We start from the raw sequence: 27,438 nt of genomic DNA, 5'->3' as shown, positions 1-27,438 counted from the left end.
GGTGCATTCACACATTCAGCAGCTGCCAGCTGTGTCCTTGTGGTCATCCTCCATCTCTGGCTCTCCACCAACCCCCCACATTTCCATAATGATCCCTGCGGCTTGGGAGGGCAGAGTACAATATATAAGAACCATGTAGGGCTGAGCATTCTACAGTCTCTTATTTTCTGTGTCTTCACCAGTTGCGTGCCCTTGTGTTAACCACTGTCTTCTGCAAATTGATGTTTCTGTAGTAAGGACTGATAGATACATTTATCTGTGGGTGATACAAGTAGTCATTTGTTGGTTTATTATTATGCACATTTAGAAGAATAGCAATAAGTTCACTCATAAGGCTTTTGAACTGCCTGGCTATAGGTTCTAGGCCTAGTAATAGTTCAAGGTATTGTTTGCATCTGTTGAACATGATTTAAATGCAGTCATAAGTGTTTGGTTACCAGTGTGATGCTCAGGCTGCTGTTGCACCAGTGGCATGCACAAGGCAGTCATCAATGCAGATCACAAGGGTCACTGCCATAGAAGAATTTTTCTTTGCATAATTCATACATTTTTAATACAGAGCATCAATGAAAAACATGTGTTTGGTCATGTGCTCACTAATTTGGTGGACTGGCTCTCCTAAGCCTTCATTGACAGTGTGCCCCCTTTGCATAGTCAGGCTCTGTGATTTGCTGTAAGTCTGGCCCTTCAACTGGACTCCATGCCTAACCATTTCACCCCAAGCTCACCTTGTTAAACTCTAAACTTCTCAGCTGAGCATTGTTTTAAGAGCAGTCCTGCCTTCAGTTTTCATGTCCCACAAAGTCTTAGGGGCCCTTGAGAAATTTCCTTGTTCAGTGATGTGGGTATAAAATTCCACTCTCCAACTTGCCCCATATCTAATCATTCATCTAGGAAGGAAGCTTTTACAATAGAGAGCCTCAGAAACTACCACGTCTAGGTTTCCTTTTTCTTTCAGACACTCACATAATCGTCATCTTCCTTTGTAGCAAGAGCCTCTGAAAGATGGCTGCAAGTAGTTGTGTAGGAAAGACCTTGAATAATACAACATCTATGGACGTAACGGGATGTACACCAAAATTAAACTGTTTCACAATGTTAAGACCTAATATCCTATCAGATTGTTTGTGATATTTACAAAAGCTCGAGAAATGCAACCTCAGACAGAATTTTACTCCTGGTCTCACAATATAACTTCCATGTCTCTGTTAGAAAACTGATGAATTTCTACACGAATTTCTGTTGAACTGAAATATGAGAAAATTGTAGCAGCCAGTATTGACACGAGATATCCTACAAAGGATCTGTAGTGTGTGTGTGTGTGTGTGTGTGTATGTGTGTGTGTGTGTGTGTGTGTGTGTGAGAGAGAGAGAGAGAGAGAGAGAGAGAGAGAGAGAGAGAGAGAGAGAATGCCATGACAAAATATTATAAATATTATGGACCAAAGATGCCATTGAGTTTGTTCTGTTGTCTGTTAACTGCTGGGCATGAGCCTGCCATTAAGAGTGTTTGTATCCCTAGTGAGACTCTTAGAAAAACCCAATTTTTCATTTGAGAGTTTTTAGCTTCTTGGTTAGGGATGGGGCTTGTTTCACGCTTTCTCTTGGCACTGGGACCCCATTTGGCTTGGACCTGTGCAGGTCCTGTGCAGGCTGCTGCAATCTCTGTGAGTTCATATTGCTTTGATACTGCTGTGTTTAAAAGGACTTGTTTTCTTGTTGTTTTTCATCTTCACTGGCTCTTACAATCTTTCTGCCTCCTCTTCTTCAAGGTTCCCTGAGCTTTGAGTAAAGGATTTGATGGAGACATCAAATGGTAGTTAAAGTATCAGTAGATTTAGGTGTGGCCACTAAGTCAACAGAAAAACAATACCCCTGTGTCTGGTCTCAGGTTCTAGGCCATATGAGCAGTGTCAGGGATAGGTTCTATCTTATGCAGTTGGCCTTAAATCAAATCAGATTATTGATTGGTTACTCTTAAAATCTTTGAGTCAGTGTTGCACTAGCTCAGATTATGCAGGTCATCATTGTAGACTGAAGGATTTATAGCTGGGTTTGTGTTTACCTCTCTCCTTGCAGAGTTCCTTTCTGTGCCAAAGTCACTAGTATGTAGGGGTGAAGGCTCTATGTAGGTCCCAGCTTGACTTCTCGAAGTCAATGCGTTCTGTAGGTTTTGTCTTCAGCAATGGAGCTTTACTATCAGTTTGTGGAGAGCAACCAGGAGTCTTGGCAATAGCCCAGGTTGTTTGAAAATTTTTTGTGGGGCACCTGTGGCAAACACTTTGATTAGATGTAATGAAATCCCAGATACTGGGAGCTTCATTTGGTAATAAGAGATGTCTAGTTGGGGCTTCCTTTCCTCAGTCATTTGGTGATTTCATTTAGGTCACCTGCATGCATGAATATATCTTAGAAAGTTTCTACTGTAGTGTGTTTCCGTACGACTACTTAAATGGTCTATAATTTTAGCTGTCCCTCCCTATAGTTTCCTTCTTTCCTCCTCCTTCTCATTTGATCCTACCACTCCAGTTCCCCACCTCATCTATCAGTACCAGTCTTTTCATTGCCCCTTCCTTGGGGAAATTCTATACCTGATCTCTGTGGTTATATGGATTGTAGCTTACTTATCATTGACTTAATGGCTAATATTCACATATGCTATATTCACATATGTATTCAAATATGGTATGAATGCATACCATATATGTCATTATGGTATGGGTTACTTCACATAGGGTGATTTTTTTTAACTCTTTTGATTTACCTGTGAATTACTATTGTCTTTTAATGGCTGTGTTGATTTTATTGTGTAAGCATATCAGATTTTCTCTGTCTATTCATTTGTTTATTGACATCTAGGCTATTTTAAATGTCTGGATATTATGTATAGAGCAGCAATGAACATGGTTTCTGTAGTAGGATAAAGAATTCTTTGGTGAAGAGTGGTATAGATAGATCTTGAGGTAGATTCTCATCTTCTTGAGGAACCACACCACTAATTTCCTTAGTGGTTGTACAAGTTTCCTTTCCCACCAGCAATGGGTGAGTGTTCCCCTTACTCTACATCATCACCATCAAGAGTCGTCACTTGTTTTATTGCTTTTGACCATTCTGGTTGGTTTAAGATGAAATTTTAAAGTAGTTTTGATTTGCATTTCCCTGGTAACTAAGTATGTTGAGCATTTCTTTACATGCTTCTCAGTCATATTTGTTTCCTTTTTAGCATTCTCTATTTTGATCTGTATCCCAGTTTTTAATTTGTTTTTTCTTTGATGTCCAGTTTTTTTTTAGTTCTTTATATATTTTAGATATTAACCCTCTATTGGATGTGTAGTTGGTGAATCTTTTTTCATTCTGTGGGCTGCCACATTGTCTGAATGATGGTGTCCTTATTTATACAGAAACATTTCAGTTTCATGATGTTCCATTAATTAATTTTTGGTCGTAGTGCCTGTGTTATGGGTGTTCTGTTCAGGAACTCTTCTTCTGTGCTAATGAGTTCAAGGCTGTTATCCCTTTCTCTTCTATCAGGTTTAGTGTATCTGGTTTATGTTGAGATCTTCGATCCATTTCAAGTTGAATTTTGTGCTGCATGGCAAGTATCAATCTATTTGTGTTCAGAAGACTTGCAGACATCTAGTTTGACCAGCACCATTTTTGAAGATGCTATCTTCTTTTTCCAATATGTATTTTTGCCTTCATTTAAAAAAAATTAGTTGTTCATTGGCATGTAGATTTATGTCTGAGTCTTCAACTCCATTGATCAACGTGTTTGGGTCTGTAGTAATAAACTGTATTATATTTATTATTACAGCTCTGTAGAACAATTTGAAGGTTGGACCAAGCAGGTCTTTTATTATTCAGGATTATTTTAGGTATCATACTTTTCTATTCATTTACATATGAAGTTGAACATTGTACTTTAAATTTCTGTGAAGAATTATGTTGGAATTTTGGTAGGGATTGTATTAATCTGTAGATTGCTTTTAGTAGGTTGACCATTTCCACTATATTAATCCTACTGATCCATGAGCATGGGAGATTTCCCTATCTTCTGATAGCTTCTTCGATTTCTTTCTTCAGTGTCTTAAAGTTTTTATAATACAAGCTGTCTTAGTTTGGATTTGTATTGCTGTGAAGAGACACCATGACCATAGCATTTCTTATAATGAGAAACATTTAGTTGGGGTTGGTTTACACTTTCAGAAGTTTAGCCCATTATCATCATGGTGGGAAGCATGGCAGTATGCAGGAAGACATGGTGCTGGAAAAGAAGCCATGAGTTCTACATTTGACTCTGCAGGGAATAAAAGAGACCATGAGCCACTGGCCTGGCTTGAGCATCTGAGACCTCAGAGCCCCACCTCAGTGACCCACTTTTTCCAATAAGTTCATACCTACTCCAATAAGGACACACCTCCTAATAGTTTTACTCCCTATCCTCCTATGGTGTAATTCAAACTTCTACACAAGTCTTTCTTATGCTTGGTTAAGTTACCCAAAGATACTTTATTTGTTTTAGGTATTATGAATGGTACTGTTTCTCTAATATATTTCTCAGTTGATTTGTCTTTTGTATATAAGAAGGATACTGATTTTTGTGTATAAATCTTGTATCCCACTACTTTGCTGGAGTAAGGTTGGTGAATATTTCTCTTCTGGTAGCTATCTTTTCCTATGGAACTCCCACCACAAAACTTTTTTTCAAGTAACACATTTTTATTTATTTATGTTTTTTTGATTTTTGGTGACAGGGTTTCATCATGGAGCCCTGGCTGGCCTGGAGCTAGCTAGATAATCTAGGTTTGCCTTGACTTCACAGCCATTCACTTGCATCTGCCTCCCAAGTACTGGGATTTGTTTTATTTTCTAACTTGCTGAGTTTAACTAGAGTTATCTATGTGGCCATGTGTTTAGACTTGAATATGGGCGTGTGATGCATTAGTGGTTGAGTGACAGAATTGATGTCTACCTCTCCTCAGTATCTATTTGTTAATAGTTCAGTAGTGAAGGGTGAAGTCCTATGAGCCCTTCGTTGATCTGTGATTGACTCTTGACAATGCTAGTCTTGTGTAAGATCACTGGAGGTAGCCACATCTGCTGTCATCTGTAATATTATGATTGAATTGCTTCTGTCATGCCAGGATGGTTGTATTTCACAGTCTTTTAGTGAGAAATTCTTTAGCTGTGGAAAACTATATGAGAGATATATGAAAAGATGTGACTTTAACTTTGTTTACTTATTTCTATCACCAACTATACTGTATCAAGGTAATAAGGTATTTGCTAATGAATATTTATCTGTCTATCATCTATCTTTCTATCTATTTATCTATCTATCTATCTACCTATCTATCATCTATCATCAATCTCTCTATCTCTCTGTCTATTACTTTCTATCATCTATTTTATCTTGTCTTACAATAATAAGGAACTCTGTGATTAATAAGATTCATTTTTATATATTCAAGTATTCAAGTGAAAGTTTAGTTTTTTACATTAAGCATTTGTGTTTGAAATAAATTATTTCCTGTTGCCCATTTGTTTGGATATTGATTAATGGAAGTTTGAGAAGACAGTGAATTTTTCTTGCTGTTGTTGCTTTGTGCTGAAGCCTGTGCCCATGATAAGGAGGAGCTCCCTAACTCCACTCCAGACCAGACACACTCTTAAGAGGAAAGGCTAGCTCTAGACCTCGAAATGAAAGGACAATTTAAATCATATTTCTTTCTTTCTTTTTATAGTTTGTCATGTGAAAAATGAGGAATATTTTTTGGACTTTATCAGTAGAGGGCAGCAAAGTTTCAGGTAGTATGCTTTCAGCACTAAATGAAGCTTTGCCTAGGACATTTTTTTTTTGTTTTCTTTTTTCTGCTGTTAGGAAGTTTCCCCCCTGCTTTCCTCTTAATCATAGGTTTTGGTAATAGCCTATAAGAATTATCCAGTCTTTTCTTAGATATTGTAGAAAGAAAATCCTTTCTTAATATATTTCTTTCTTTCTGTAACTTAGGGAGTACCAGGACCTGGAAAGTATGAAATTAAAAGTCAATTTGAGAAGACAGAGAGTATGAAAGCAAAGGCAAATGATGCATCTTCCGTTTTCCTTTCTGAATCCGAGGTAATGATGTACAGCCATTTTCATCTACATAGTGTAATAGGCATGATGTGAGTCTGGTAATAAATTCAAAGGTGTCTAAGGAAATTCAAAATGACATACAGCAAATTAGAAATGGGCATGACCTGAGCAAAACCACAAAGTTGTAGGTAGACTTTCGTAAAATGAGACTGAGTAATAACAGTAATACACAGATGAATATTTCAACTGGGAATATCTGTTAAATATTTCCTATTAATAAGATTTGAATATGGGAACATTCAGTTCAGATGATCAGAAATAGCAATTTTATTCTGAATCCTAATATGTATTTTGCCAGTTGCATCATGTAGTATTAAGTGTAGCCCATGTGGAAATATATGAATTTTGGAGACTGGTGTATAGGTGTTCTGTCATACCTGCCATTGATCGTACATGTAACTGCCACGGGAACTTTACCAGTGATGCTGTAGTCAGAGAAGCTGCTTCCCATCATTCAAGGAGCATCCTAAGATACTAAAAGGTGTTTATGTATTTCTAGAGCAAGAGAATTGAGAGAACGATAAACATTTATGATTTTTTTTTTTTTTTTTTTTTTTTTTTTTTTTTATTTTTTTATTGATAAAAGGAGGATAAAGAAAAGAAAAAAAAAAACAAATTTCCACCTCCTCCCACCAGCCGCCCATTTCCCTCCCCCTCCTCCCACTCTTCTCCCCCTCCTCCCACTCTTCTCCCCCTCCTCCCACCCCTCTCCCCTTCCCCCCACTCCTCTCCCCCTCCCTTTCCAGTCCAAAGAGCTGTCAGGGTTCCCTGCCCTGTGGTACGTCCTAGGTCCTCCCCCCTCCATCCATATCTAGGAAGGTGAACATCCAGACTGGCTAGGCTCCCACCAAGCCAGCACATTGCGTAGGATCAAAACCGCGTGCCATTGTCCTTGGCGTCTCTTCAGCCCTCATTGTTCGCCATGTTCCGAGAGTCCAGTTTTGTCCCATGCTTTTTCTGGTAACAGTCCAGCTGGCCTTGGTGAGCTCCCAGTAGATCATCTCCACTGTCTCAGTGGGTGGGTGCACTCCTCGTGGTCCCGACATCTTTGCTCATGTTCTCACTCCTTCTGCTCCTCATTGGGACCTTGGGAGCTCAGTCCAGTACTCCAGTGTGGGTCTCTGTCTCTATCTCCATCCATCGCCAGATGCAAGTTCTAGGATGATATGCAATATATTCGTCAGTATTGCTCTAGGGTAGGGTCATTTCAGGTTCCCTATCCTCAGCTGCCCAGGGAACTAACTGGGGACCTCAGCTTGGGCACCTGGGAGCCCCTCTAGGGTCAGGTCTCCTGCCCACCCTAAAGTGGGTCCCTTAACTAAGAATTGTGGTTCCGTGCTCCCCTATCCAACCTTCCTTTATCCCGATCCTCCTGTTTCCCCAAGTCCACCCTCCTTCCCTTCTACCTTTTCTCTCCCCATCTCCCCTAACCCCCATCCCACCCCACCCCCAAGATCCCACTTTTCCCCCCCGGCAATTTTGTCTACTTCCCTTATCCAAGAGGATAACTATATGTTTTTCCTTGGGTTCACCTTCTTACTTAGCTTCTTTAGATTCGCCTATTGTAGACTCCGTGAACCCTATTTATGGCTAGAAACCAATTATGAGTGAGTACATCCCATGTTCGTCTTTTTGGGCCTGGGATACCTCACTCAGGATAGTGTTTTCTATTTCCATCCATTTGCATGCAAAATTCGAGAAGTCATTGTTTTTTACCGCAGCGTAGTACTCTAGTGTGTATATATTCCATACTTTCTTCATCCATTCTTCCATTGAAGGGCATCTAGGTTGTTTCCAGGTTCTGGCTATTACAAATAATACTGCTATGAACATAGTTGAACAAATGCTTTTGACATGTGATAGAGCATCTCTTGGGTAAATTCCCAAGAGTGTTATTGCTGGGTCCAGGGGTAGGTTGATCCCGAATTTCCGGAGAAACCGAAACACTGACTTCCACAGTGGTTGCACAAGATTGCATTCCCACCAGCAATGGATGAGGGTACCCCTTCCTCCGCAGCCTCTCCAGCAAAGGCTATCCTTGGTGTTTTTGACTTTAGCCAATCTTACAGGTGTAAGATGATATCTCAAAGTTGTTTTGATTTGCATTTCCCTGATCGCTAAGGAGGTTGAGCATGACCTTAAGTGTCTTTTGGCCATTTGAACTTCTTCTGTTGAGAATTCTCTGTTCAGTTCAGCGCCCCATTTTTTAATTGGGTTAATTAGCATTTTAAAGTCTAGTTTCTTGAGTTCTCTATATATTTTGGAGATCAGACCTTTGTCTGTTGCGGGGTTGGTGAAGATCTTCTCCCAGTCAGTAGGTTGCCTTTGTGTCTTAGTGACAGTGTCCTTTGCTTTACAGAAGCTTCTCAGTTTTAGTAGGTCCCATTTATTCAATGTTGCCCTTAATGTCTGTGCTTCTGGGGTTATACCTAAGAAGCGATCGCCTGTGCCCATCTGTTGTAGGGTATTGCCCACTTTCTCTTCTATCAGATTCAGTGTTTTCGGGCTGATATTGAGGTCTTTAATCCATTTGGACTTGAGTTTTGTGCACGGTGATAGATATGGGTCTATTTTCATTCTTCTACAGGTTGACATCCAGTTGTGCCAGCACCATTTGTTGAAGATGCTTTCTTTCTTCCAATGTAAACTTTTAGCTCCTTTATCGAAAATGAGGTGTTCATAGGTTTGTGGGATAAAGTCCGGGTCTTCTATACGATTCCATTGGTCGACTTCTCTGTTTTTATGCCAGTACCACCCTGTTTTCATTACTGTAGCTCTGTAATAGAGTTTGAAGTCAGGGATGGTAATGCCTCCAGAAGATCCTTTATTGTATAGGATTGTTTTGGCTATCCTGGGTTTTTTGTTTTTCCATATAAAGTTGATTATTGTCCTCTCCAGATCTGTGAAGAATTTTGATGGGATCTTGATGGGGATTGCATTGAATCTATAAATTGCCTTTGGTAGAATTGCCATTTTTACTATGTTGATCCTCCCAATCCAAGAGCAAGGGATGTCCATCCATTTTTTGGTATCCTCTTCAATTTCTTTCTTCAATGCCTTAAAGTTCTTGTCAAATAGATCTTTCACTTCCTTGGTTAGATTTACCCCAAGATATTTTATGCTGTTTGTGGCTATCGTGAATGGAGAAGCTTCTCTGATTTCCCTCTCTGCTTCCATATCCTTTGAGTATAGGAGGGCGACTGATTTTTTGGAGTTGATCTTGTATCCTGCCACATTACTAAAGCTGTTTATCAGGTGTAAAAGTTCTTTGGTGGAATTTTGGGGGTCGCTTATGTACACTATCATATCATCTGCGAATAACGAAAGTTTAACTTCTTCATTTCCAATTCGAATCCCCTTGATCCCATTATGCTGTCTTATTGCTATTGCTAGAACTTCCAGCACTATATTGAAGAGGTATGGCGAAAGTGGGCAGCCTTGTCGTGTTCCTGAGTTAAGCGGGATGGCTTTGAGTTTCTCTCCATTTAATTTGATGTTAGCTGTCGGCTTGCTGTATATAGCTTTTATTATATTTAGGTATGACCCTTGTATCCCTAATCTCTCCAAGACTTTTAACATAAATGGATGTTGAATTTTGTCAAATGCTTTTTCAGCATCTAATGAAATGATCATATGGTTTTTTTCTTTCAGTTTATTTATATGATGGATTACATTGATAGATTTTCGTATGTTGAACCAGCCCTGCATCTCAGGAATGAATCCTACTTGATCATAATGGATAATTTTTCTAATGTGTTCTTGGATTCGGTTTGCCAGTATTTTGTTGAGGATTTTTGCGTCGATATTCATGAGTGAGATCGGCCTGTAATTCTCTTTCCTGGTTGAGTCTTTGTGTGGTTTTGGTATCAGAGTAACTGTAGCTTCATAAAAGGAATTTGGTAATGACCCTTCTGTTTCTATATTGTGGAATACATTGAGGAGTATAGGTATTAGGTCTTCTTGGAAGTTCTGGTAGAATTCCGCATTGAAACCATCTGGCCCTGGGCTTTTTTTGGTAGGGAGGTTTTTGATAACAGCTTCTAGTTCTTCGCGACTGACAGGTCTGTTTAGCTTGTTCACCTGGTCCTGATTTAATTTTGGTAAATCATATTTATCTAAGAAAGTGTCCATTTCTTTTACATTTTCCAGTTTAGTGGCATACAAGCTTTTGTAGTAAGATCTAATGACTCTCTGAATTTCCTCTGTGTTTGTGGTTATGTCCCCCTTTTCATTTCTGATCTTATTAATTTGCAAATTTTCTCTCTGCCGTTTGATTAGTTTGGATAGGGGTTTGTCAATCTTGTTGATTTTTTCCAGGAACCAGCTTCTTGATTCATTGATTCTTTGGATTGTTTTTTGTGTTTCTATTTTGTTGATTTCAGCCCTCAGTTTGATTATTTCCAGTCTTCTACTCCTCCTAGGTGAGTCTGCTTCTTTTTTTTCTAGAGCTTTCAGGTGGGCTGTTAAGTCTCCAATATGTGCTTTCTCTGTTTTCTTTAAGTGGGCACTTAGTGCTATGAACTTTCCTCTCAGGACTGCTTTCATAGTGTCCCATAAGTTCGAGTATGTTGTTTCTTTATTTTCATTGAATTCAAGGAAGACTTTAATTTCTTTCTTTATTTCCTCCTTAATCCAGGTATGGTTCAGTAGTTGACTGTTCAGTTTCCATGAGTTTGTAGGCTTTCTGGGGGTAGCATTGTTGTTGAATTCTAACTTTAATCCATGGTGGTCTGATAAGACACAGGTGGTTAGTAATATTTTTTTGTAGCTGTGTAAGTTAGCTTTGTTACCAAGTATGTGGTCAATTTTCGAGAAGGTTCCATGAGCTGCAGAGAAAAAGGTATATTCTTTCCTATTTGGGTGGAATATTCTATAGATGTCTGTTAAGTCCATTTGCTTCATTACCTCCATTAATTCTCTAATTTCTCTGTTAGGTTTCTGTCTGATTGACCTGTCCATTGGTGAAAGAGGAGTGTTGAAGTCTCCTACTATTAGTGTGTGCGGTTTGATGGCTGCCTTGAATTTTAGCAATGTTTCTTTTACATACGTGGGTGCTTTTATATTAGGGGCATAGATATTCAGGATTGAGATTTCTTCCTGATGAATTTTTCCTGTTATGAGTATAAAATGTCCCTCTCCATCTCTTTTGATTGATTTAAGTTTGAAGTCAACTTTGTTAGAAATTAGTATGGCCACACCTGCTTGTTTCTTAGGTCCATTTGCTTGATAAGCCTTTTCCCAGCCCTTTACTCTGAGTAGGTGCCTGTCTTTGTGGTTGAGGTGTGTTTCTTGTAGACAGCAGAATGTTGGATCCTGTTTTCGTATCCAGTCTCTTAGCCTGTGCCTTTTTATAGGTGAGTTGAGTCCATTGACATTAAGTGATATTAATGACCAGTGGTTGTTAACTCCGGTCACTTTTTAAGTAGTAGGGTTTGTGTGTTTCCCTTCTTTGAGTTGCGCTGGTGAAGGGTCTCTAGATGTCTGAGTTATTGAGGTCTTTGTTGGACTCCTTGGTTAGTGATTTTCCTTCTATTATTTTCTGTAAGGCTGGATTTGTGGCTACGTATTGCTTAAATTTGTTTTTATCCTGGAAAATTTTGTTTTCTCCATTTATGGTGAACGAAAGCTTGGCTGGATATAGTAGTCTGGGCTTGCATCCATGGTCTCTTAGTTTTTGCAGTACATCTATCCAGGACCTTCTGGCTTTCATGGTTTCCATAGAGAAGTCAGGTGTAAGTCTGATAGGTTTACCTTTATAAGTAAGTTGGCCTTTTTCCTTTGCGGCTCTTAATATTCTTTCTTTATTCTGTATATTTTGTGTTTTGATTATTATATGGCGAGGGGATGTTTTTTTTTGATCCAGCCTATTTGGGGTTCTGTATGCCTCTTGAACCTTCATAGGTACATCCTTCTTCAGGTTGGGAAAGTTTTCTTCTATAATTTTGTTAAGTATATTTTCTGGACCGTTGAGCTGCACTTCTTCTCCTTCTTCTACTCCAATTATTCTTAGGTTTGGTCTTTTTATTGTGTCCCATATTTCCTGAATATTTTGTGATGAGAGTTTGTTGGACTTGCTGTTTTCTTTGATCAGTGCGTTTATTTTCTCTATGTTATCCTCAGACTCTGAGATTCTTTCTTCTATCTCTTGTATTCTGCTGGTTATGCTTGTTTCTGTAGTCTCTATTCGTTTACCTAGATTTTCCATGTCCAGCCGGCCCTCTGTTTGTGTTTTCTTCTTTGCCTCCATTTCATTTTTCAAATCATGAACTGTTTCCATTATCTGCTTGATTGTTTTTCCTTGCTTTCCTAGGGTATCATTCACTGATTTACTCAATTCCTCGAACTTTCTGTTATACTTCTCATCCATTTCTATAAGGGCGTTTTTTATATGCTGTTTAAGGGTGTCAATCCCTGTCATGAAGTCAGTTTTTTCTCCTTCTTCATGATTAAGGTGTTCATGTCCTCCTGTTGTGAGGTCGCTGGCTTCTGGTGGTTTCGTGTTGTTTTTCAGATTGTTGGGTGAATTCTTGCATTGGCGTCTCCCCATCTCTTCCTTCCAATATTCTCCTATGGATCTTCTTTTACAGGATCAGGTCTTCTTGCCAACTGATGTACCTTCCAAGTGATGTCACTCCCCCGTGATGTTTCTCCTGGAGTCCAGTTCCGGTCTCCTTGCTGCTTGGTTAGCTTGCAAACAAAGGCCCACCCTGCTTGCTGCAGGCAGGTTAAGGAGACAAAGGAGCTACCACCTTCCCCTTTGCACTCACCTTCGGATTCAGTCCCAGCGCCCAGGCAGGCTGAACAGGGAGGCACTCTGCCCCAAGAAGGGAGGGATGGAGGGAGACAGGGGGTAGGGGGATCTGGATGTAAGCTGGATGGGATAGGAAGAGAGAGGAGGTACCGGGCAGTGTAGCCCTGTAGGTTGATCAGGAAGTGTAGGCGGGCTGTTCCTGGGTGCCACAGCACTCACTCACCACAATGATGTCTCACTAGGTGCCCTGATCAAAACTCCGTGCTGCTTGGTTCGCTCGCAGACAAAGGGCCCACCCTGCTTGCTGCAGGCTGGCTATGGGGATAAAGAAGCCCCTGAGCTCCCCTTTACCCTACGCTTGGGGTTAGGACCCAGCGCCCAAGCAGGCAGAGCAGGGAGGCTCTCTGCCACCAGGGAAGAGAGGGATGGAGGGAGACAGGGGGTAGGGGGATCTGGATGTAAGCTGGATGGGATAGGAAGAGAGAGGAGGTACCGGGCAGTGTAGCCCTGTAGGTTGATCAGGAAGTGTAGGCGGGCTGTTCCCGGGTGCCGCAGCACTCACTCACCACAATGATGTCTCACTAGGTGCCCTGATCGAAACTCCGTGCTGCTTGGTTCGCTCGCAGACAAAGGGCCCACCCTGCTTGCTGCAGGCGGGCTATGGGGACAAAGAAGCCCCCGAGCTCCCCTTTACCCTATGCTTGGGGTTAGGACCCAGCGCCCAAGCAGGCAGAGCAGGGAGGCTCTCTGCCACCAGGGAAGGGAGGGATGGAGGGAGACAGGGGGTAGGGGGATCTGGATGTAAGCTGGATGGGATAGGAAGAGAGAGGAGGTACCGGGCAGTGTAGCCCTGTAGGTTGATCAGGAAGTGTAGGCGGGCTGTTCCTGGGTGCCGCAGCACTCACTCACCACAATGATGTCTCACTAGGTGCCCTGATCGAAACTCCGTGCTGCTTGGTTCGCTCGCAGACAAAGGGCCCACCCTGCTTGCTGCAGGCTGGCTATGGGGGTAAAGAAGCCCCCGAGCTCCCCTTTACCCTACGCTTGGGGTTAGGACCCAGCGCCCAAGCAGGCAGAGCAGGGAGGCTCTCTGCCACCAGGGAAGAGAGGGATGGAGGGAGACAGGGGGTAGGGGGATCTGGATGTAAGCTGGATGGGATAGGAAGAGAGAGGAGGTACCGGGCAGTGTAGCCCTGTAGGTTGATCAGGAAGTGTAGGCGGGCTGTTCCTGGGTGCCGCAGCACTCACTCACCACAATGATGTCTCACTAGGTGCCCTGATCGAAACTCCGTGCTGCTTGGTTCGCTCGCAGACAAAGGGCCCACCCTGCTTGCTGCAGGCTGGCACAATGATGTCTCACTAGGTGCCCTGATCAAAACTCCGTGCTGCTTGGTTCGCTCGCAGACAAAGGGCCCACCCTGCTTGCTGCAGGCTGGCTATGGGGACAAAGAAGCCCCCGAGCTCCCCTTTACCCTACGCTTGGGGTTAGGACCCAGCGCCCAAGCAGGCAGAGCAGGGAGGCTCTCTGCCCAACATTTATGATTTTGCAGCCATTAGATAAGGTGGTCTTGAAATTTATCTGCTTGTTCTATATGTAGCTCTGATTATTTTATTTAACTTGGGAAAGTTATTAACTTTCAGGTGACTATAGACAACCACTTTGCTTTCACTATATTTAAGATCTCCTCCTTGGAGACAGGTAGATAGATTAAAGATATATTTTATAGATATAATTAAGATTACACTTTAATGAGTTAGATGTTGTATTGAGGGACTGAAGAGGCTCAAGAGTGAATATTAGATTTTAGTCTTGAGCAACTTAATAGTACTTAAGGAACTGCATAAAAGGTCTATATAAAGTACAGTGTGTGTGTGAACGTGCGTATGCCCTTGATTTTTATTTCTTTTTATTTCTTTTTTTATTGATAAAAGGAGAATAAAGAAAAGGAAAAAAAAACAAATTTCCACCTCCTCCCAGCCTCCCATTTCCCTCCCCCTCCTCCCACTCTTCTCCCCCTCCTCCCACCCCTCTCCCCTTCCTCCCACTCCTCTCCCCCTCCCTCTCCAGTTCAAAGAGCAGTCAGGGTTCCCTGCCCTGTGGTAAGTCCTAGGTCCTCCCCCCTCCGTCCATATCTAGGAAGGTGAACATCCAAACTGGCTAGGCTCCCACCAAGCCAGCACATTAAGTAGGATCAAAACCGCGTGCCATTGTCCTTGGTGTCTCATCAGCCCTCATTGTTCTCCATGTTCAGAGAGTCCAGTTTTATCCCATGCTTTTTTGGTAACAGTCCAGCTGGCCTTGGTGAGCTCCCAGTAGATCAGCTCCACTGTCTCAGTGGGTGGGTGCACCCCTCGTAGTCCCGACTTCTTTGCTCATGTTCTCCCTCCTTCTGCTCCTCATTGGGACCTTGGGAGCTCAGTCCAGTGCTCCAGTGTGGGTCTCTGTCTCTATCTCCATCTATCGCCAGATGAAAGTTCTAGGATGATATGCAAGATATCCGTCAATATTGCTCTAGGATAGGGTCATTTCAGGTTCCCTATCCTCAGCTGCCCAAGGAACTAACTGGGGACCTCGGCTTGGGCACCTGGGAGCCCCTTTAGGGTCAAGTCTCCTGCCCACCCTAAAGTGGGTCCCTTAACTAAGAATTGTGGTTCCGTGCTCCCCTATCCAACCTTCCTTTATCCCGATCCTCTTGTTTCCCCAAGTCCCCCCTCCTTCCCTTCTACCTTTTCTCACCCCATCTCCCCTTACCCCCATCCCACCTCACCCCCAAGATCCCACTTTTCTCCCCGGCAATTTTGTCTACTTCCCTTATCCAAGAGGATAACTATATGTTTTTCCTTGGGTTCACCTTCTTACTTAGCTTCTTTAGATTCGCCTATTGTAGACTCTGTGACCCCTATTTATGGCTAGAAACCAATTATGAGTGAGTACATCCCATGTTCATCTTTTTGGGTCTGGGATACCTCACTCAGGATAGTGTTTTCTATTTCCATCCATTTGTATGCAAAATTCGAGAAGTCATTGTTTTTTACCGCAGCGTAGTACTCTACTGTGTATATATTCCATACTTTCTTTATCCATTCTTCCATTGAAGGGCATCTAGGTTGTTTCCAGGTTCTGGCTATTACAAATAATACTGCTATGAACATAGTTGAACAAATGCTTTTGACATGTGATAGAGCATCTCTTGGGTAAATTCCCGAGTGGTATTGCTGGGTCCAGGGGTAGGTTGATCCCGAATTTCCTGAGAAACCGAAACACTGACTTCCACAGTGGTTGCACAAGATTGCATTCCCACCAGCAATGGATGAGTGTACCCCTTCCTCCACAGCCTCTCCAGCAAAGGCTATCCTTGGTGTTTTTGACTTTAGCCATTCTGACTGGTGTAAGATGATATCTCAAAGTTGTTTTGATTTGCATTTCCCTGATTGCTAAGGAAATTGAGCATGACCTTAAGTGTCTTTTGGCCATTTGAACTTCTTCTGTTGAGAATTCTCTGTTCAGTTCAGTGCCCCATTTTTTAATTGGGTTAATTAGCATTTTAAAGTCTAGTTTCTTGAGTTCTCTATATATTTTGGAGATCAGACCTTTGTCTGTTGCGGGGTTGGTGAAGATCTTCTCCCAGTCAGTAGGTTGCCTTTGTGTCTTAGTGACAGTGTCCTTTGCTTTACAGAAGCTTCTCAGTTTTAGTAGGTCCCATTTATTCAATGTTGCCCTTAATGTCTGTGCTTCTGGGGTTATACCTAAGAAGCGATCACCTGTGCCCATCTGTTGTAGGGTATTTCCCACTTTCTCTTCTATCAGGTTCAGTGTTTTCGGGCTGATATTGAGGTCTTTAATCCATTTGGACTTGAGTTTTGTGCACGGTGATAGATATGGGTCTATTTTCATTCTTCTACAGGTTGACATCCAGTTGTGCCAGCACCATTTGTTGAAGATGCTTTCTTTCTTCCATTGTATACTTTTCGCTCCTTTATCGAAAATGAGGTGTTCATAGGTTTGTGGGATAAAATCCGGGTCTTCTATACGATTCCATTGGTCGACTTCTCTGTTTTTATGCCAGTACCACCCTGTTTTCATTACTGTAGCTCTGTAATAGAGTTTGAAGTCAGGGATGGTAATGCCTCCAGAAGATCCTTTATTGTGTAGGATTGTTTTGGCTATCCTGGGTTTTTGTTTTTCCATATAAAGTTGATTATTGTCCTCTCCAGATCTGTGAAGAATTTTGATGGGATCTTGATGGGAATTGCATTGAATCTATAAATTGCCTTTGGTAGAATTGCCATTTTTACTATGTTGATCCTCCCAATCCAAGAGCAAGGGATGTCCATCCATTTTTTGGTATCCTCTTCAATTTCTTTCTTCAATGCCTTAAAGTTCTTGTCAAATAGATCTTTCACTTCCTTCGTTAGATTTACCCCAAGATATTTTATGCTGTTTGTGGCTATCGTGAATGGAGAAGCTTCTCTGATTTCCCTCTCTGCTTCCATATCCTTTGTGTATAAGAGGGCGACTGATTTTTTGGAGTTGATCTTGTATCCTGCCACATTACTAAAGGTGTTTATCAGCTGTAGGAGTTCTTTGGTGGAGTTTTGGGGGTCGCTTATGTACACTATCATATCATCTGCAAATAACGAAAGTTTAACTTCTTCCTTTCCAATTCGAATCCCCTTGATCCCATTATGTTGTCTTATTGCTATTGCTAGAACTTCCAGCACTATATTGAAGAGGTATGGCGAGAGTGGACAGCCTTGTCGTGTTCTTGAGTTAAGCGGGATGGCTTTGAGTTTCTCTCCGTTTAATTTGATGTTAGCTGTCGGCTTGCTGTATATAGCTTTTATTATATTTAGGTATGACCCTTGTATCCCTAATCTCTCCAAGACTTTTAACATAAATGGATGTTGAATTTTGTCAAATGCTTTTTCAGCATCTAATGAAATGATCATATGGTTTTTTTCTTTCAGTTTATTTATATGCTGGATTACATTGATAGATTTTCGTATGTTGAACCAGCCCTGCATCTCAGGAATGAAGCCTACTTGATCATAATGGATAATTTTTCGGATGTGTTCTTGGATTCGGTTTGCCAGTATTTTGTTGAGGATTTTTGCGTCGATATTCATGAGTGAGATCAGCCTGTAATTCTCTTTCCTGGTTGAGTCTTTGTGTGGTTTTGGTATCAGAGTAACTGTAGCTTCATAAAAGGAATTTGGTAATGACCCTTCAGTTTCTATATTGTGGAATACATTGAGGCGTATAGGTATTAGGTCTTCTTGGAAGTTCTTGTAGAATTCCGCATTGAAACCATCTGGCCCTGGGCTTTTTTTGGTAGGGGGGTTTTTGATAACAGCTTCTAATTCTTCGCGACTGACAGGTCTGTTTAGATTGTTCACCTGGTCCTGGTTTAATTTTGGTAAATGGTATTTATCTAAAAAAGTGTCCATTTCTTTTACATTTTCCAGTTTTGTGGCATACAGGCTTTTGTAGTAAGATCTAATGACTCTCTGAATTTCCTCTGTGTTTGTGGTTATGTCCCCCTTTTCATTTCTGATCTTGTTAATTTGCAAATTTTCTCTCTGCCGTTTGATTAGTTTGGATAGGGGTGTGTCAATCTTGTTGATTTTCTCCAGGAACCAGCTTCTTGATTCATTGATTCTTTGGATTGTTTTCTTTGTTTCTATTTTGTTGATTTCAGCCCTCAGTTTGATTATTTCCAGTCTTCTACTCCTCCTAGTTGAGTCTGCTTCTTTTTTTTCTAGAGCTTTCAGGTGGGCTGTTAAGTCTCCAATATGTGCTTTCTCTGTTTTCTTTAAGTGGGCACTTAGTGCGATGAACTTTCCTCTTAGGACTGATTTCATAGTGTCCCATAAGTTCGAGTATGTTGTTTCTTTATTTTCATTGAATTCAAGGAAGACTTTAATTTCTTTCTTTATTTCTTCCTTAATCCAGGTATGATTCAGTAGTTGACTGTTCAGTTTCCATGAGTTTGTAGGCTTTCTGGGGGTAGCATTGTTGTTGAATTCTAACTTTAATCCATGGTGGTCTGATAAGACACAGGTGGTTAGTAATATTTTTTTGTAGCTGTGTAAGTTAGCTTTGTTACCGAGTATGTGGTCAATTTTCGAGAAGGTTCCATGAGCTGCAGAGAAAAAGGTATATTCTTTCCTCTTTGGGTGGAATAATCTATAGATGTCTGTTAAGTCCTTTTGCTTCATTACCTCCATTAATTCTCTAATTTCTCTGTTAGGTTTCTGTCTGATTGACCTGTCCATTGGTGAGAGAGGAGTGTCGAAGTCTCCTACTATTAGTGTGTGCAGTTTGATGGCTGCCTTGAATTTTAGCAATGTTTCTTATACGTACGTGGGTGTTTTTATATTAGGGGCATAGATATTCAGGATTGAGACTTCTTTTTGATGAATTGTTCCTGTTATAAGTATAAAATGTCCCTCTCCATCTCTTCTGATTGATTTAAGTTTGAAGTCCACTTTGTTAGAAATTAGTATGGCCACACCTGCTTGTTTCTTAGGTCCATTTTCTTGATAAGCCTTTTCCCAGCCCTTTACTCTGAGTAGGTGCCTGTCTTTGTGGTTGAGGTGTGTTTCTTGTAGACAGCAGAATGTTGGATCCTGTTTTCGTATCCAATCTCTTAGCCTGTGCCTTTTTATAGGTGAGTTGAGCCCATTGACATTAAGTGATATTAATGACCAGTGGTTGTTAACTCCGGTCACTTTTTTAGTAGTAGGGTTTGTGTGTTTCCCTTCTTTGAGTTGCGCTGGTGAAGGGTCTCTAGATGTCTGAGTTATTGACGTCTTTGTTGGACTCCTTGGTTAGTGATTTTCCTTCTATTATTTTCTGTAAGGCTGGATTTGTGGCTACGTATTGTTTAAATTTGTTTTTATCCTGGAAAATTTTGTTTTCTCCATTTATAGTGAACGAAAGCTTGGCTGGATATAGTAGTCTGGGCTTGCATCCATGGTCTCTTAGTTTTTGCTGTACATCTATCCAGGACCTTCTGGCTTTCATGGTTTCCATAGAGAAGTGAGGTGTAAGTCTGATAGGTTTACCTTTATAAGTAAGTTGGCCTTTTTCCTTTGCGGCTCTTAATATTCTTTCTTTATTCTGTATATTTTGTGTTTTGATTATTATATGGCGATGGGATTTTTTCTTTTTTTTTGATCCAGCCTATTTGGTGTTCTGTATGCTTTTAGAACCTTCATAGGTACATCCTTCTTCAGGTTGGGAAAGTTTTTTTCTATAATTTTATTAAGTATATTTTCTGGACCGTTGAGCTGCACTTCTTCTCCTTCTTCTACTCCAATTATTCTTAGGTTTGGTCTTTTTATTGTGTTCCATATTTCCTGAATGTTTTGTGATGAGAGTTTGTTGGACTTGCTGTTTTCTTTGATCAGTGCGTTTATTTTCTCTATGTTATCCTCAGAATCTGAGATTCTTTCTTCTATCTCTTGTATTCTGCTGGTTATGCTTGTTTCTGTAGTCTCTATTCGTTTACCTAGATTTTCCATGTCCAGTCTGCCCTCTGTTTGTGTTTTCTTCTTTGCCTCCATTTCATTTTTCAAATCATGAACTGTTTCCATTATCTGCTTGATTGTTTTTCCTTGCTTTCCTAGGGTATCATTCACTGATTTACTCAATTCTTCGAACTTTCTGTTATACTTCTCATCCATTTCTATAAGGGCGTTTTTTATATGCTGTTTAAGGGTGTCAATCACTGTCATGAAGTCAGTTTTTTCTACTTCTTCTTGATTAAGGTGTTCATGTCCTCCTGTTGTGAGGTCGCTGGCTTCTGGTGGTTTTGTGTTGTTTTTCAGATTGTTCGGTGAATTCTTGCATTGGCATCTCCCCATCTCTTCCTCCCAATATTCTCCTATGGATCTTCTTTTACAGGATCAGGTCTTCTTGCCCACTGATGTACCTTCCCAGTGATGTCACTCCCCAGTGATTTTTCTCCTGGAGTCTAGTTCGGATCTCCTTGCTGCTTGGTTAGCTTGCAAACAAAGGGCCCACCCTGCTTGCTGCAGGCAGGCTATGGAGACAAAGGAGCTACTGCCTTCCCCTTTGCACTCACCTTCGGGTTCAGTCCCAGCGCCCAAGCAGGCTGAGCAGGGAGGCGCTCTGCCGCTCAAGAAGGGAGGGATGGAGGGAGACAGGGAGTGGGGGGATCTGGATGTAAGCTGGATGAGATAGGAAGAGAGAGGAGGTACCGGGCAGTATAGCCCCTGCAGGATGACCAGGAAGTGTAGGCGGGCTGTTCCCGGGTGCCGCAGCACTCACTCACCACAAGGATGTTTTACTAGGTTCCCGGATCGAAACTTCGTGCTGCTTGGTTCGCTCGCAAACAAAGGGCCCACCCTGCTTGCTGCAGGCAGGCTATGGGGACAAAGGAGCTACCGAGCTCCCCTTTACCCTCCGCTTCGGGTTAGGACCCAGCGCCCAAGCAGGCAGAGCAGGGAGGTGCTCTGCCACCAAGGAAGGGAGGCGGGGGGGGGGGGGGGGGGGGGGGAGGGAGACAGGGGGTGGGGGGATCTGGATGTAAGCTGGATGGGATAGCCCTTGATTTTTAAAAATACAGTTTATAACTACTACTTTCTAGCTTTTATACAACTTTCATTCATCTAATATATAAAGTTCTAATTTTATGTCATTTGTTACCAATCATTTAAATTGTATTTTATGAATGGAAAAGAAAAGAATAATTTTGTTCAAATGGATGATAGTAAAAAACAGAATAATGGCAGAAGACACAGAGGAAATAAAACCGAACATGATTGCCTGATAGAGGTAGTATGTTTATTTCCTTATGAAAAGATACATTAATTACAACAATAGAAAAATAAATAATTCAACTAAGAAGGTAGACTTAGGGTCAGATTCTCTGCTTTATAGGAGTAAATATTGTTATGCCTCTGGGAAATTTTAGACATATTCTGGAAGGTTCCAGTATTTTACCAAAATACAATGAATCTCCTCATGTTTTTATATAATACTTTACAAAGTGCAATTATTTTTGTAACCATGGTTGCAAATTCTGGATGCAATTTAGAATTACTCATGATATTTTAAAAATTCACATACCCAGGAGCCAACCTGTCCTTCTCTTGTTCCTCTTAGAGGCCCTTAGTTGGCCTTAATTATTATTATTATTACAGAATGCAGACATTTGATCCACTACAATTTTGTATAAGAAAGAAGGACAAAAGGAAAACACGCACACTACTGACTGGTTTTATAAACACACACTGGATGAGCTGGAGAGCAATGTCATAGGCTCTCTGGAAAGGATGGCAAGCAGCTGGGATGGCTCTCAGATGCAGTGCACTCATATCAACTTCTGAGAGCTTTGGTGGTTCCCAGACCTGTGCAAGTGGGTTGGTTGATATTATGCAGGTACTATGAAATTCACCACCCTATGGATGAATTTCCACCATGGAATAAGAAAATGTTATTCATTGGGAACTACTACCCACAACACAAGCAAGATCACATAGATGTAGAGAGAAGATGAGAGGCATCAATGAGTACTTCTTTGAAGCTTTTAATAAAGTGTGGTTTGTCTTTTGGAAGCATGGCAGTATTTCATTTATTCACAAGTGGTAAAAATCAAGAGGAATAGAAATAGTTAAAAAAATCTTTCTAAAAGCAAAAGCAAATGGAAACATGTGGGCAATTATTTTATTTACCATAGCATAGGGGGTAAAAAGTAGAAATGCTCCAGGTAGCCGGTATTTGACTACATCAGTATTGGAAGGTAAATACAAGAGGATTTCTGGGGTTTTCTGGCCAGCCAGTCTACCCAACAAGTGAGTTCCATGTTCATGAAAGACCCTGTATTTAAGTTGGAGAAGCAGCTGAAAGAGATTTCTGACTTAACCTTGTCTCCCCTATGCAGACATTTGTACACACACACACACACACACACACACATGCACACACACAGACCCCTCACATATATGCACATAGAAATCTATAACACTAATCATCTTAGATCATACAGTTTATTGGGTGAAGAGTATTTAGAAGTGAAAATTGTCCATATCATGTCATCTAGATCTAGAATCTCATCTCAACACTATTTCTTTCTTAAGGAAGTGAGGCACATGCATGCATAATAGTATTAGTGTGTCAGAGCCTTTACCAAAAGCCACGTAAGTATATTACATTTCAATGATCAAAAGATCTTAACTCATCTTTATTGTCTTTCTTGCATAGAGAAGTAGTTAACTAATCAATTGTGGAATCTTCTTCTTCTTCTTCTTCTTCTTCTTCTTCTTCTTCTTCTTCTTCTTCTTCTTCTTCTTCTTCTTCTTCTTCTCCTTCTCCTCTCCTCCTCCTCCTCCTCCTCCTCCTCCTCCTCCTCCTCCTCCTCCGCCCCCCTCTTCTTCTTCTTCTTCTTCTTCTTCTTCTTCTTCTTCTTCTTCTTCTTCTTCTTCTTCTTCTTCTTCTTCTTCTTCTTCTTCTCCTCCTCCTCCTCCTCCTCCTCCTCCTCCTCCTCCTCCTCTTCCTCTTCTTCTTTCATTTTCCTAGAGATTTGTGTCTATCAAATCCAGTACCCCAGCTCCTGGCACATATAATGAAATACGGACTGCTTTTAAGTGCTCAAAGAAAAGATCAGGACACAAGTCTCCATTTGGGCAAACTGCTGCCCGATTCATAGAGGACTGCACGGCACAGGAAATGCCAGGTTTGCTGTTACTTTTCCACTCTAACTGCATGCAACTTCTTGTTTTTCACAAGATGGATATGTAGATATGTAGCATGAATAATTAAAAACCCAGAGACAGATATTGGGGTTCAACCTGAAGATCAGAAAAGCAAAGCAGCCAGCCACTGGCTCTTACCTCTACCTCAGACAGAAAATGAGCGATCCTGCCTCCAGGAATCCTCAGATTGAGTCCGAGCTTGAGATCTGTCTCATCCTGCTTTATCTTCCTCTCTAGTGCTGGGATTAAAGGCATACACCACCACTGCCTGACCTGTGTAGCTAACTAGTGTGCCTTCTGGGATTACTGGGATTAAAGGCATGTGCATCTACTACCTCACCTGTATGGCTGACTAGTGTGGGTGCTTTGCACTGATCTTCAGGCAAGGTTTATTTATTAAAACACAAATAATATACCACTATATTTACCCTTTTGTCTAAAATAAAAAGAAGGCTGTAACTAACATAAGAAAAACTATATATAATAAATATAATAACTATATACAATTTATAATGTAGTAAATACATTAGCAATGCCTAGTCCATTAGCATTTGACAAATTCAGAGAAAGTACTCCATTATCTATTCTACTTGGTGAGTTCGAGTGTTGTACATTATTCCCTTTCAATTCTAATTTGTATTAGCTATTCAAAATTATCTTTTAATGTCTCTCAACCTTATATACCTATATTTCTTTAGTAAATTTCTTTTTTCTTTTTTAGTCTGTTAAACAAGGAAAACTGTAACTTTAACTATCTAGTTTTCAACTCCCTCAGAGAACCGAGAAGGAAATAATACTAACTGCATAAGCAGAAGGTGTGAGCAAGTCACTTTCAAAAGATGAGAGAATGACAAAAATAGCTGACTGCGTGGACAGTCACACAAGTTTCCACTGCAAATATGGGGCATCCATCTTTGGCCTACAAGCATAGAATATTTGATAGACTTTTCCATGAGGCAGGATTTTTGAAGGTCTGTCCCACCTTGTCTTGAAAATGTTTGGCAGTCACCCTCTTTTGTGTCCTACCTGTCTAATTTGGATGACGTCCTGTCAGCAGTTGAGGCAAGGACACTTTCTTGTCCAATGGCTTACTTCTGCCACAAAGAAAGTAAACTCCATGTGGAGTTTCTTTGATACCCATTATCTTCTCTGAAGTTGAGACAGGAGCAGACCTGTCTCATTCTCATAAAAAAACTTTGTTACTAAGACATATTAAATGCCATATTCTGTAGATCTCTGAAGTATTTGAAGATGAGCAGTCTAAATTAAAATATATCCCTGTTTGATCTTGAAAACATACCTAATATGACTACAAGTTTGATTATAATAGGTGATTAACTACTAATCAGCATTTCCTTATTATCCTAAACAGTTGGTAATAATAATTTTCAAGGATTAAAAATTTGCATTACATTGTGAAATGAGTTGTATAGGTACAATACCTTGAACAAGAGTAGAAATATATGTATAGTATGTGCTAAAAAAATTAATCTCAAATTTGTATCAATTTAGAAAATTTGTATATAATATGCAAAATTCAAACCCCTAGTATAGGGGCTGAATTTGGCATAAAGGCCTGCATGAGGCCCCTCCCAGAGTTTCCCAATGGTAAAGGATTACCTTGAATATTCCTTGTGGAAGTACATTCATCAATCTAATGCCCACATTTGCACACCTGCCACATAATCCAGAAGGGAGGAGTATTCGGAATAGATCATTCTTAGAAAAGCATTGTTTCTAGGAAAGCGTTGTCTACAGTCCCTTTTACACTGACCTTGTTTGTTGCAATTATAGCACTTGACATTGTGATTTTATTTCTCAAAAATCTGGAAATCACCTCTCCTATCCATGTATCATTATGGCCAAAACATTCAATATTACCTGTATCTCGAATCTATTCCTCCAAAGGTACTGACCTTGCTTTAATGGTCAATAGAGAATTAACATTTTCAAAGCCAGAGATTCAATTATTACTTATCGAGCTTTGAATTTGATATCATTCTATTTACTGCCGAAGTCAATCTTTGTAAGAAATCTGTAAAGGCTTCCTCTGGGCTCTGTATATTTTAGTAAATGACTCAATTTTCTTTCCCATTCAAAGCTCCTGCACAGCATAAATCCTTGGTATGGTCATTATATACAGGTTGCCTTTCTATAGTAGCATAATCTCCTTCTTCATGATGTTGATCTAGGGAGATTTTGCTACCTCTAGGTTACTCCATTGTTCAATAATCTTAGCCTTTTTTTTAATCCAGGTACTCCATTATAATTGTGGACCAGGCTCTAAAACACCTTTAATCTATTCTATCCAGTTTTTATGGATAATTCTATTACAAACTGACCATGAGTTTAACATTGCTTCACAAAAGGTGTATGTATGCCATAAGAGGCTATTGCTTCCATGAATCTCCTTAAATCTAACATTGGCACAGGAGTTCAGTTAGTTTTAACAGTGCCTCTGCCGTTTGGCAATTTTTGTAAAGTTAGTGGATATATTAAGGTTGATTATTTATAAACTTTAGATTGTTCCTCTCTATTCTTATAATGCAATGCTAAAATTGGTTCTCCATTTAATTCCTCTTTTTGGATTTGAATATCTCCATTTTATAAGGTTTTTCTAAGGCCTGTATCTTAGCACTAAAAGATTAGCTAACTTTTTTTAGTGATAAAGCAACAATGATAATGCTGATAATGTTTACAATTGACATTTTATAAGTCCCAACTAAATTACATATACTCTCATTTAATTGTTTCATTTTCAAACTGTCTAGCATATTATCATACAGAGGCCCAAATCTTTGTAATGGTTTTCACATTTTTTAATGTGGGAAAAGCTCTATTTTAACTAATTCCTCATTTAGAAAATTTTCAATTTTCTTACCAAATCTGACACTGATGTTGATGAAGATGTGAGATTTATTGCTACTGTGTAGAACAGTAAAAACCTGACTGGATTTTACTGCAATACTTAGTTTGGCAGCAGCCCAAGAAGAGGGTTCAGGATAATATTTTGATATATCTTAAAAAAGTATCTATACCATTTTAATTTGGCCAGAAATATATGAACCCCTCTTTAAAATATTTACCTAATGTTATTGAATTTAAAAAAGTTCTTAAAAGTGTACTTATTCTTATATATAATGTTCTTCATAATTTTAGGCCCTGGTTCTTATGATATTGCAAATAACACTGTAATTGCCAAGGTTCAAAATACCTGCTTGAAGAAACTAAAGAAAACTGCATTTGGTTCTACTGTCCCTCGAACATTGATCACAGATCAGAAAGAAGTTTCCAGTGGTCCAGCACCTTGTGATTATCAGGTGATATGTTAATGGCAAATTTTTATTTTGTGATTCATTTTTATTTATTTATTTAATGTTTCATTTAAAAGTTTTTTTCATTTTAAATACCAACCACAATTCTCCCACCCTTTTTTCTTTCACTCCCTCTCCACTTGCTCCCCACCCAATCCCTCATCCACTTCTCAGAAAGGGTGAAGCCTCTCATGGGGAGTCAACAAAGTCTAGCATATGGAGTTAAGACAACACCAAGCCCCTCCCCCCGGTTCGAGGCTGAGCAAGGTATTCCTCCATAGGGAATGGTCTCCAAAATGCTAGTTCTTCTGCTGTGGATAAATACAGGTCCCACTGCCATTGGCCCCACAGACTGCCCAAGCCACCGAACTGTCACTTACATTCAGAAAGCCTAGTTTGGTCCCATGCAGGTTCCCCAGCTGTCAGTCTAGAGTTAGTGAGCTCCCACTAGCTTGGGTCTGCTATCTTTGTAGGTTTTCCCATCATGATCTTGTTCCCTTGCTCATATAATCCCTC

At 40.3% G+C, this 27,438-nt stretch overlaps 1 protein-coding gene across 1 annotated transcript in view; it reads left to right on the top strand.

The window, feature by feature from the left end:
- Stpg2 (sperm tail PG-rich repeat containing 2) overlaps positions 1-27,438 on the top strand; it is a 365,571-nt gene that overhangs the window by 70,221 nt on the left and 267,912 nt on the right. The window contains exons 7-9 of the mRNA XM_075978987.1: positions 6,010-6,117; positions 23,433-23,589; positions 26,768-26,928. Of these exons, the coding sequence (XP_075835102.1) occupies positions 6,010-6,117; positions 23,433-23,589; positions 26,768-26,928 (426 nt within the window). The remainder of the gene's footprint in view (positions 1-6,009; positions 6,118-23,432; positions 23,590-26,767; positions 26,929-27,438) is intronic.

This window comes from Microtus pennsylvanicus, chromosome 7 (genome assembly GCF_037038515.1).
Source record: "Microtus pennsylvanicus isolate mMicPen1 chromosome 7, mMicPen1.hap1, whole genome shotgun sequence".
Classification (NCBI taxonomy): domain Eukaryota; kingdom Metazoa; phylum Chordata; class Mammalia; order Rodentia; family Cricetidae; genus Microtus; species Microtus pennsylvanicus.
Note: the sequence above shows the minus strand (reverse complement) of the source record. Positions and strands in the feature narration are given on the sequence as shown.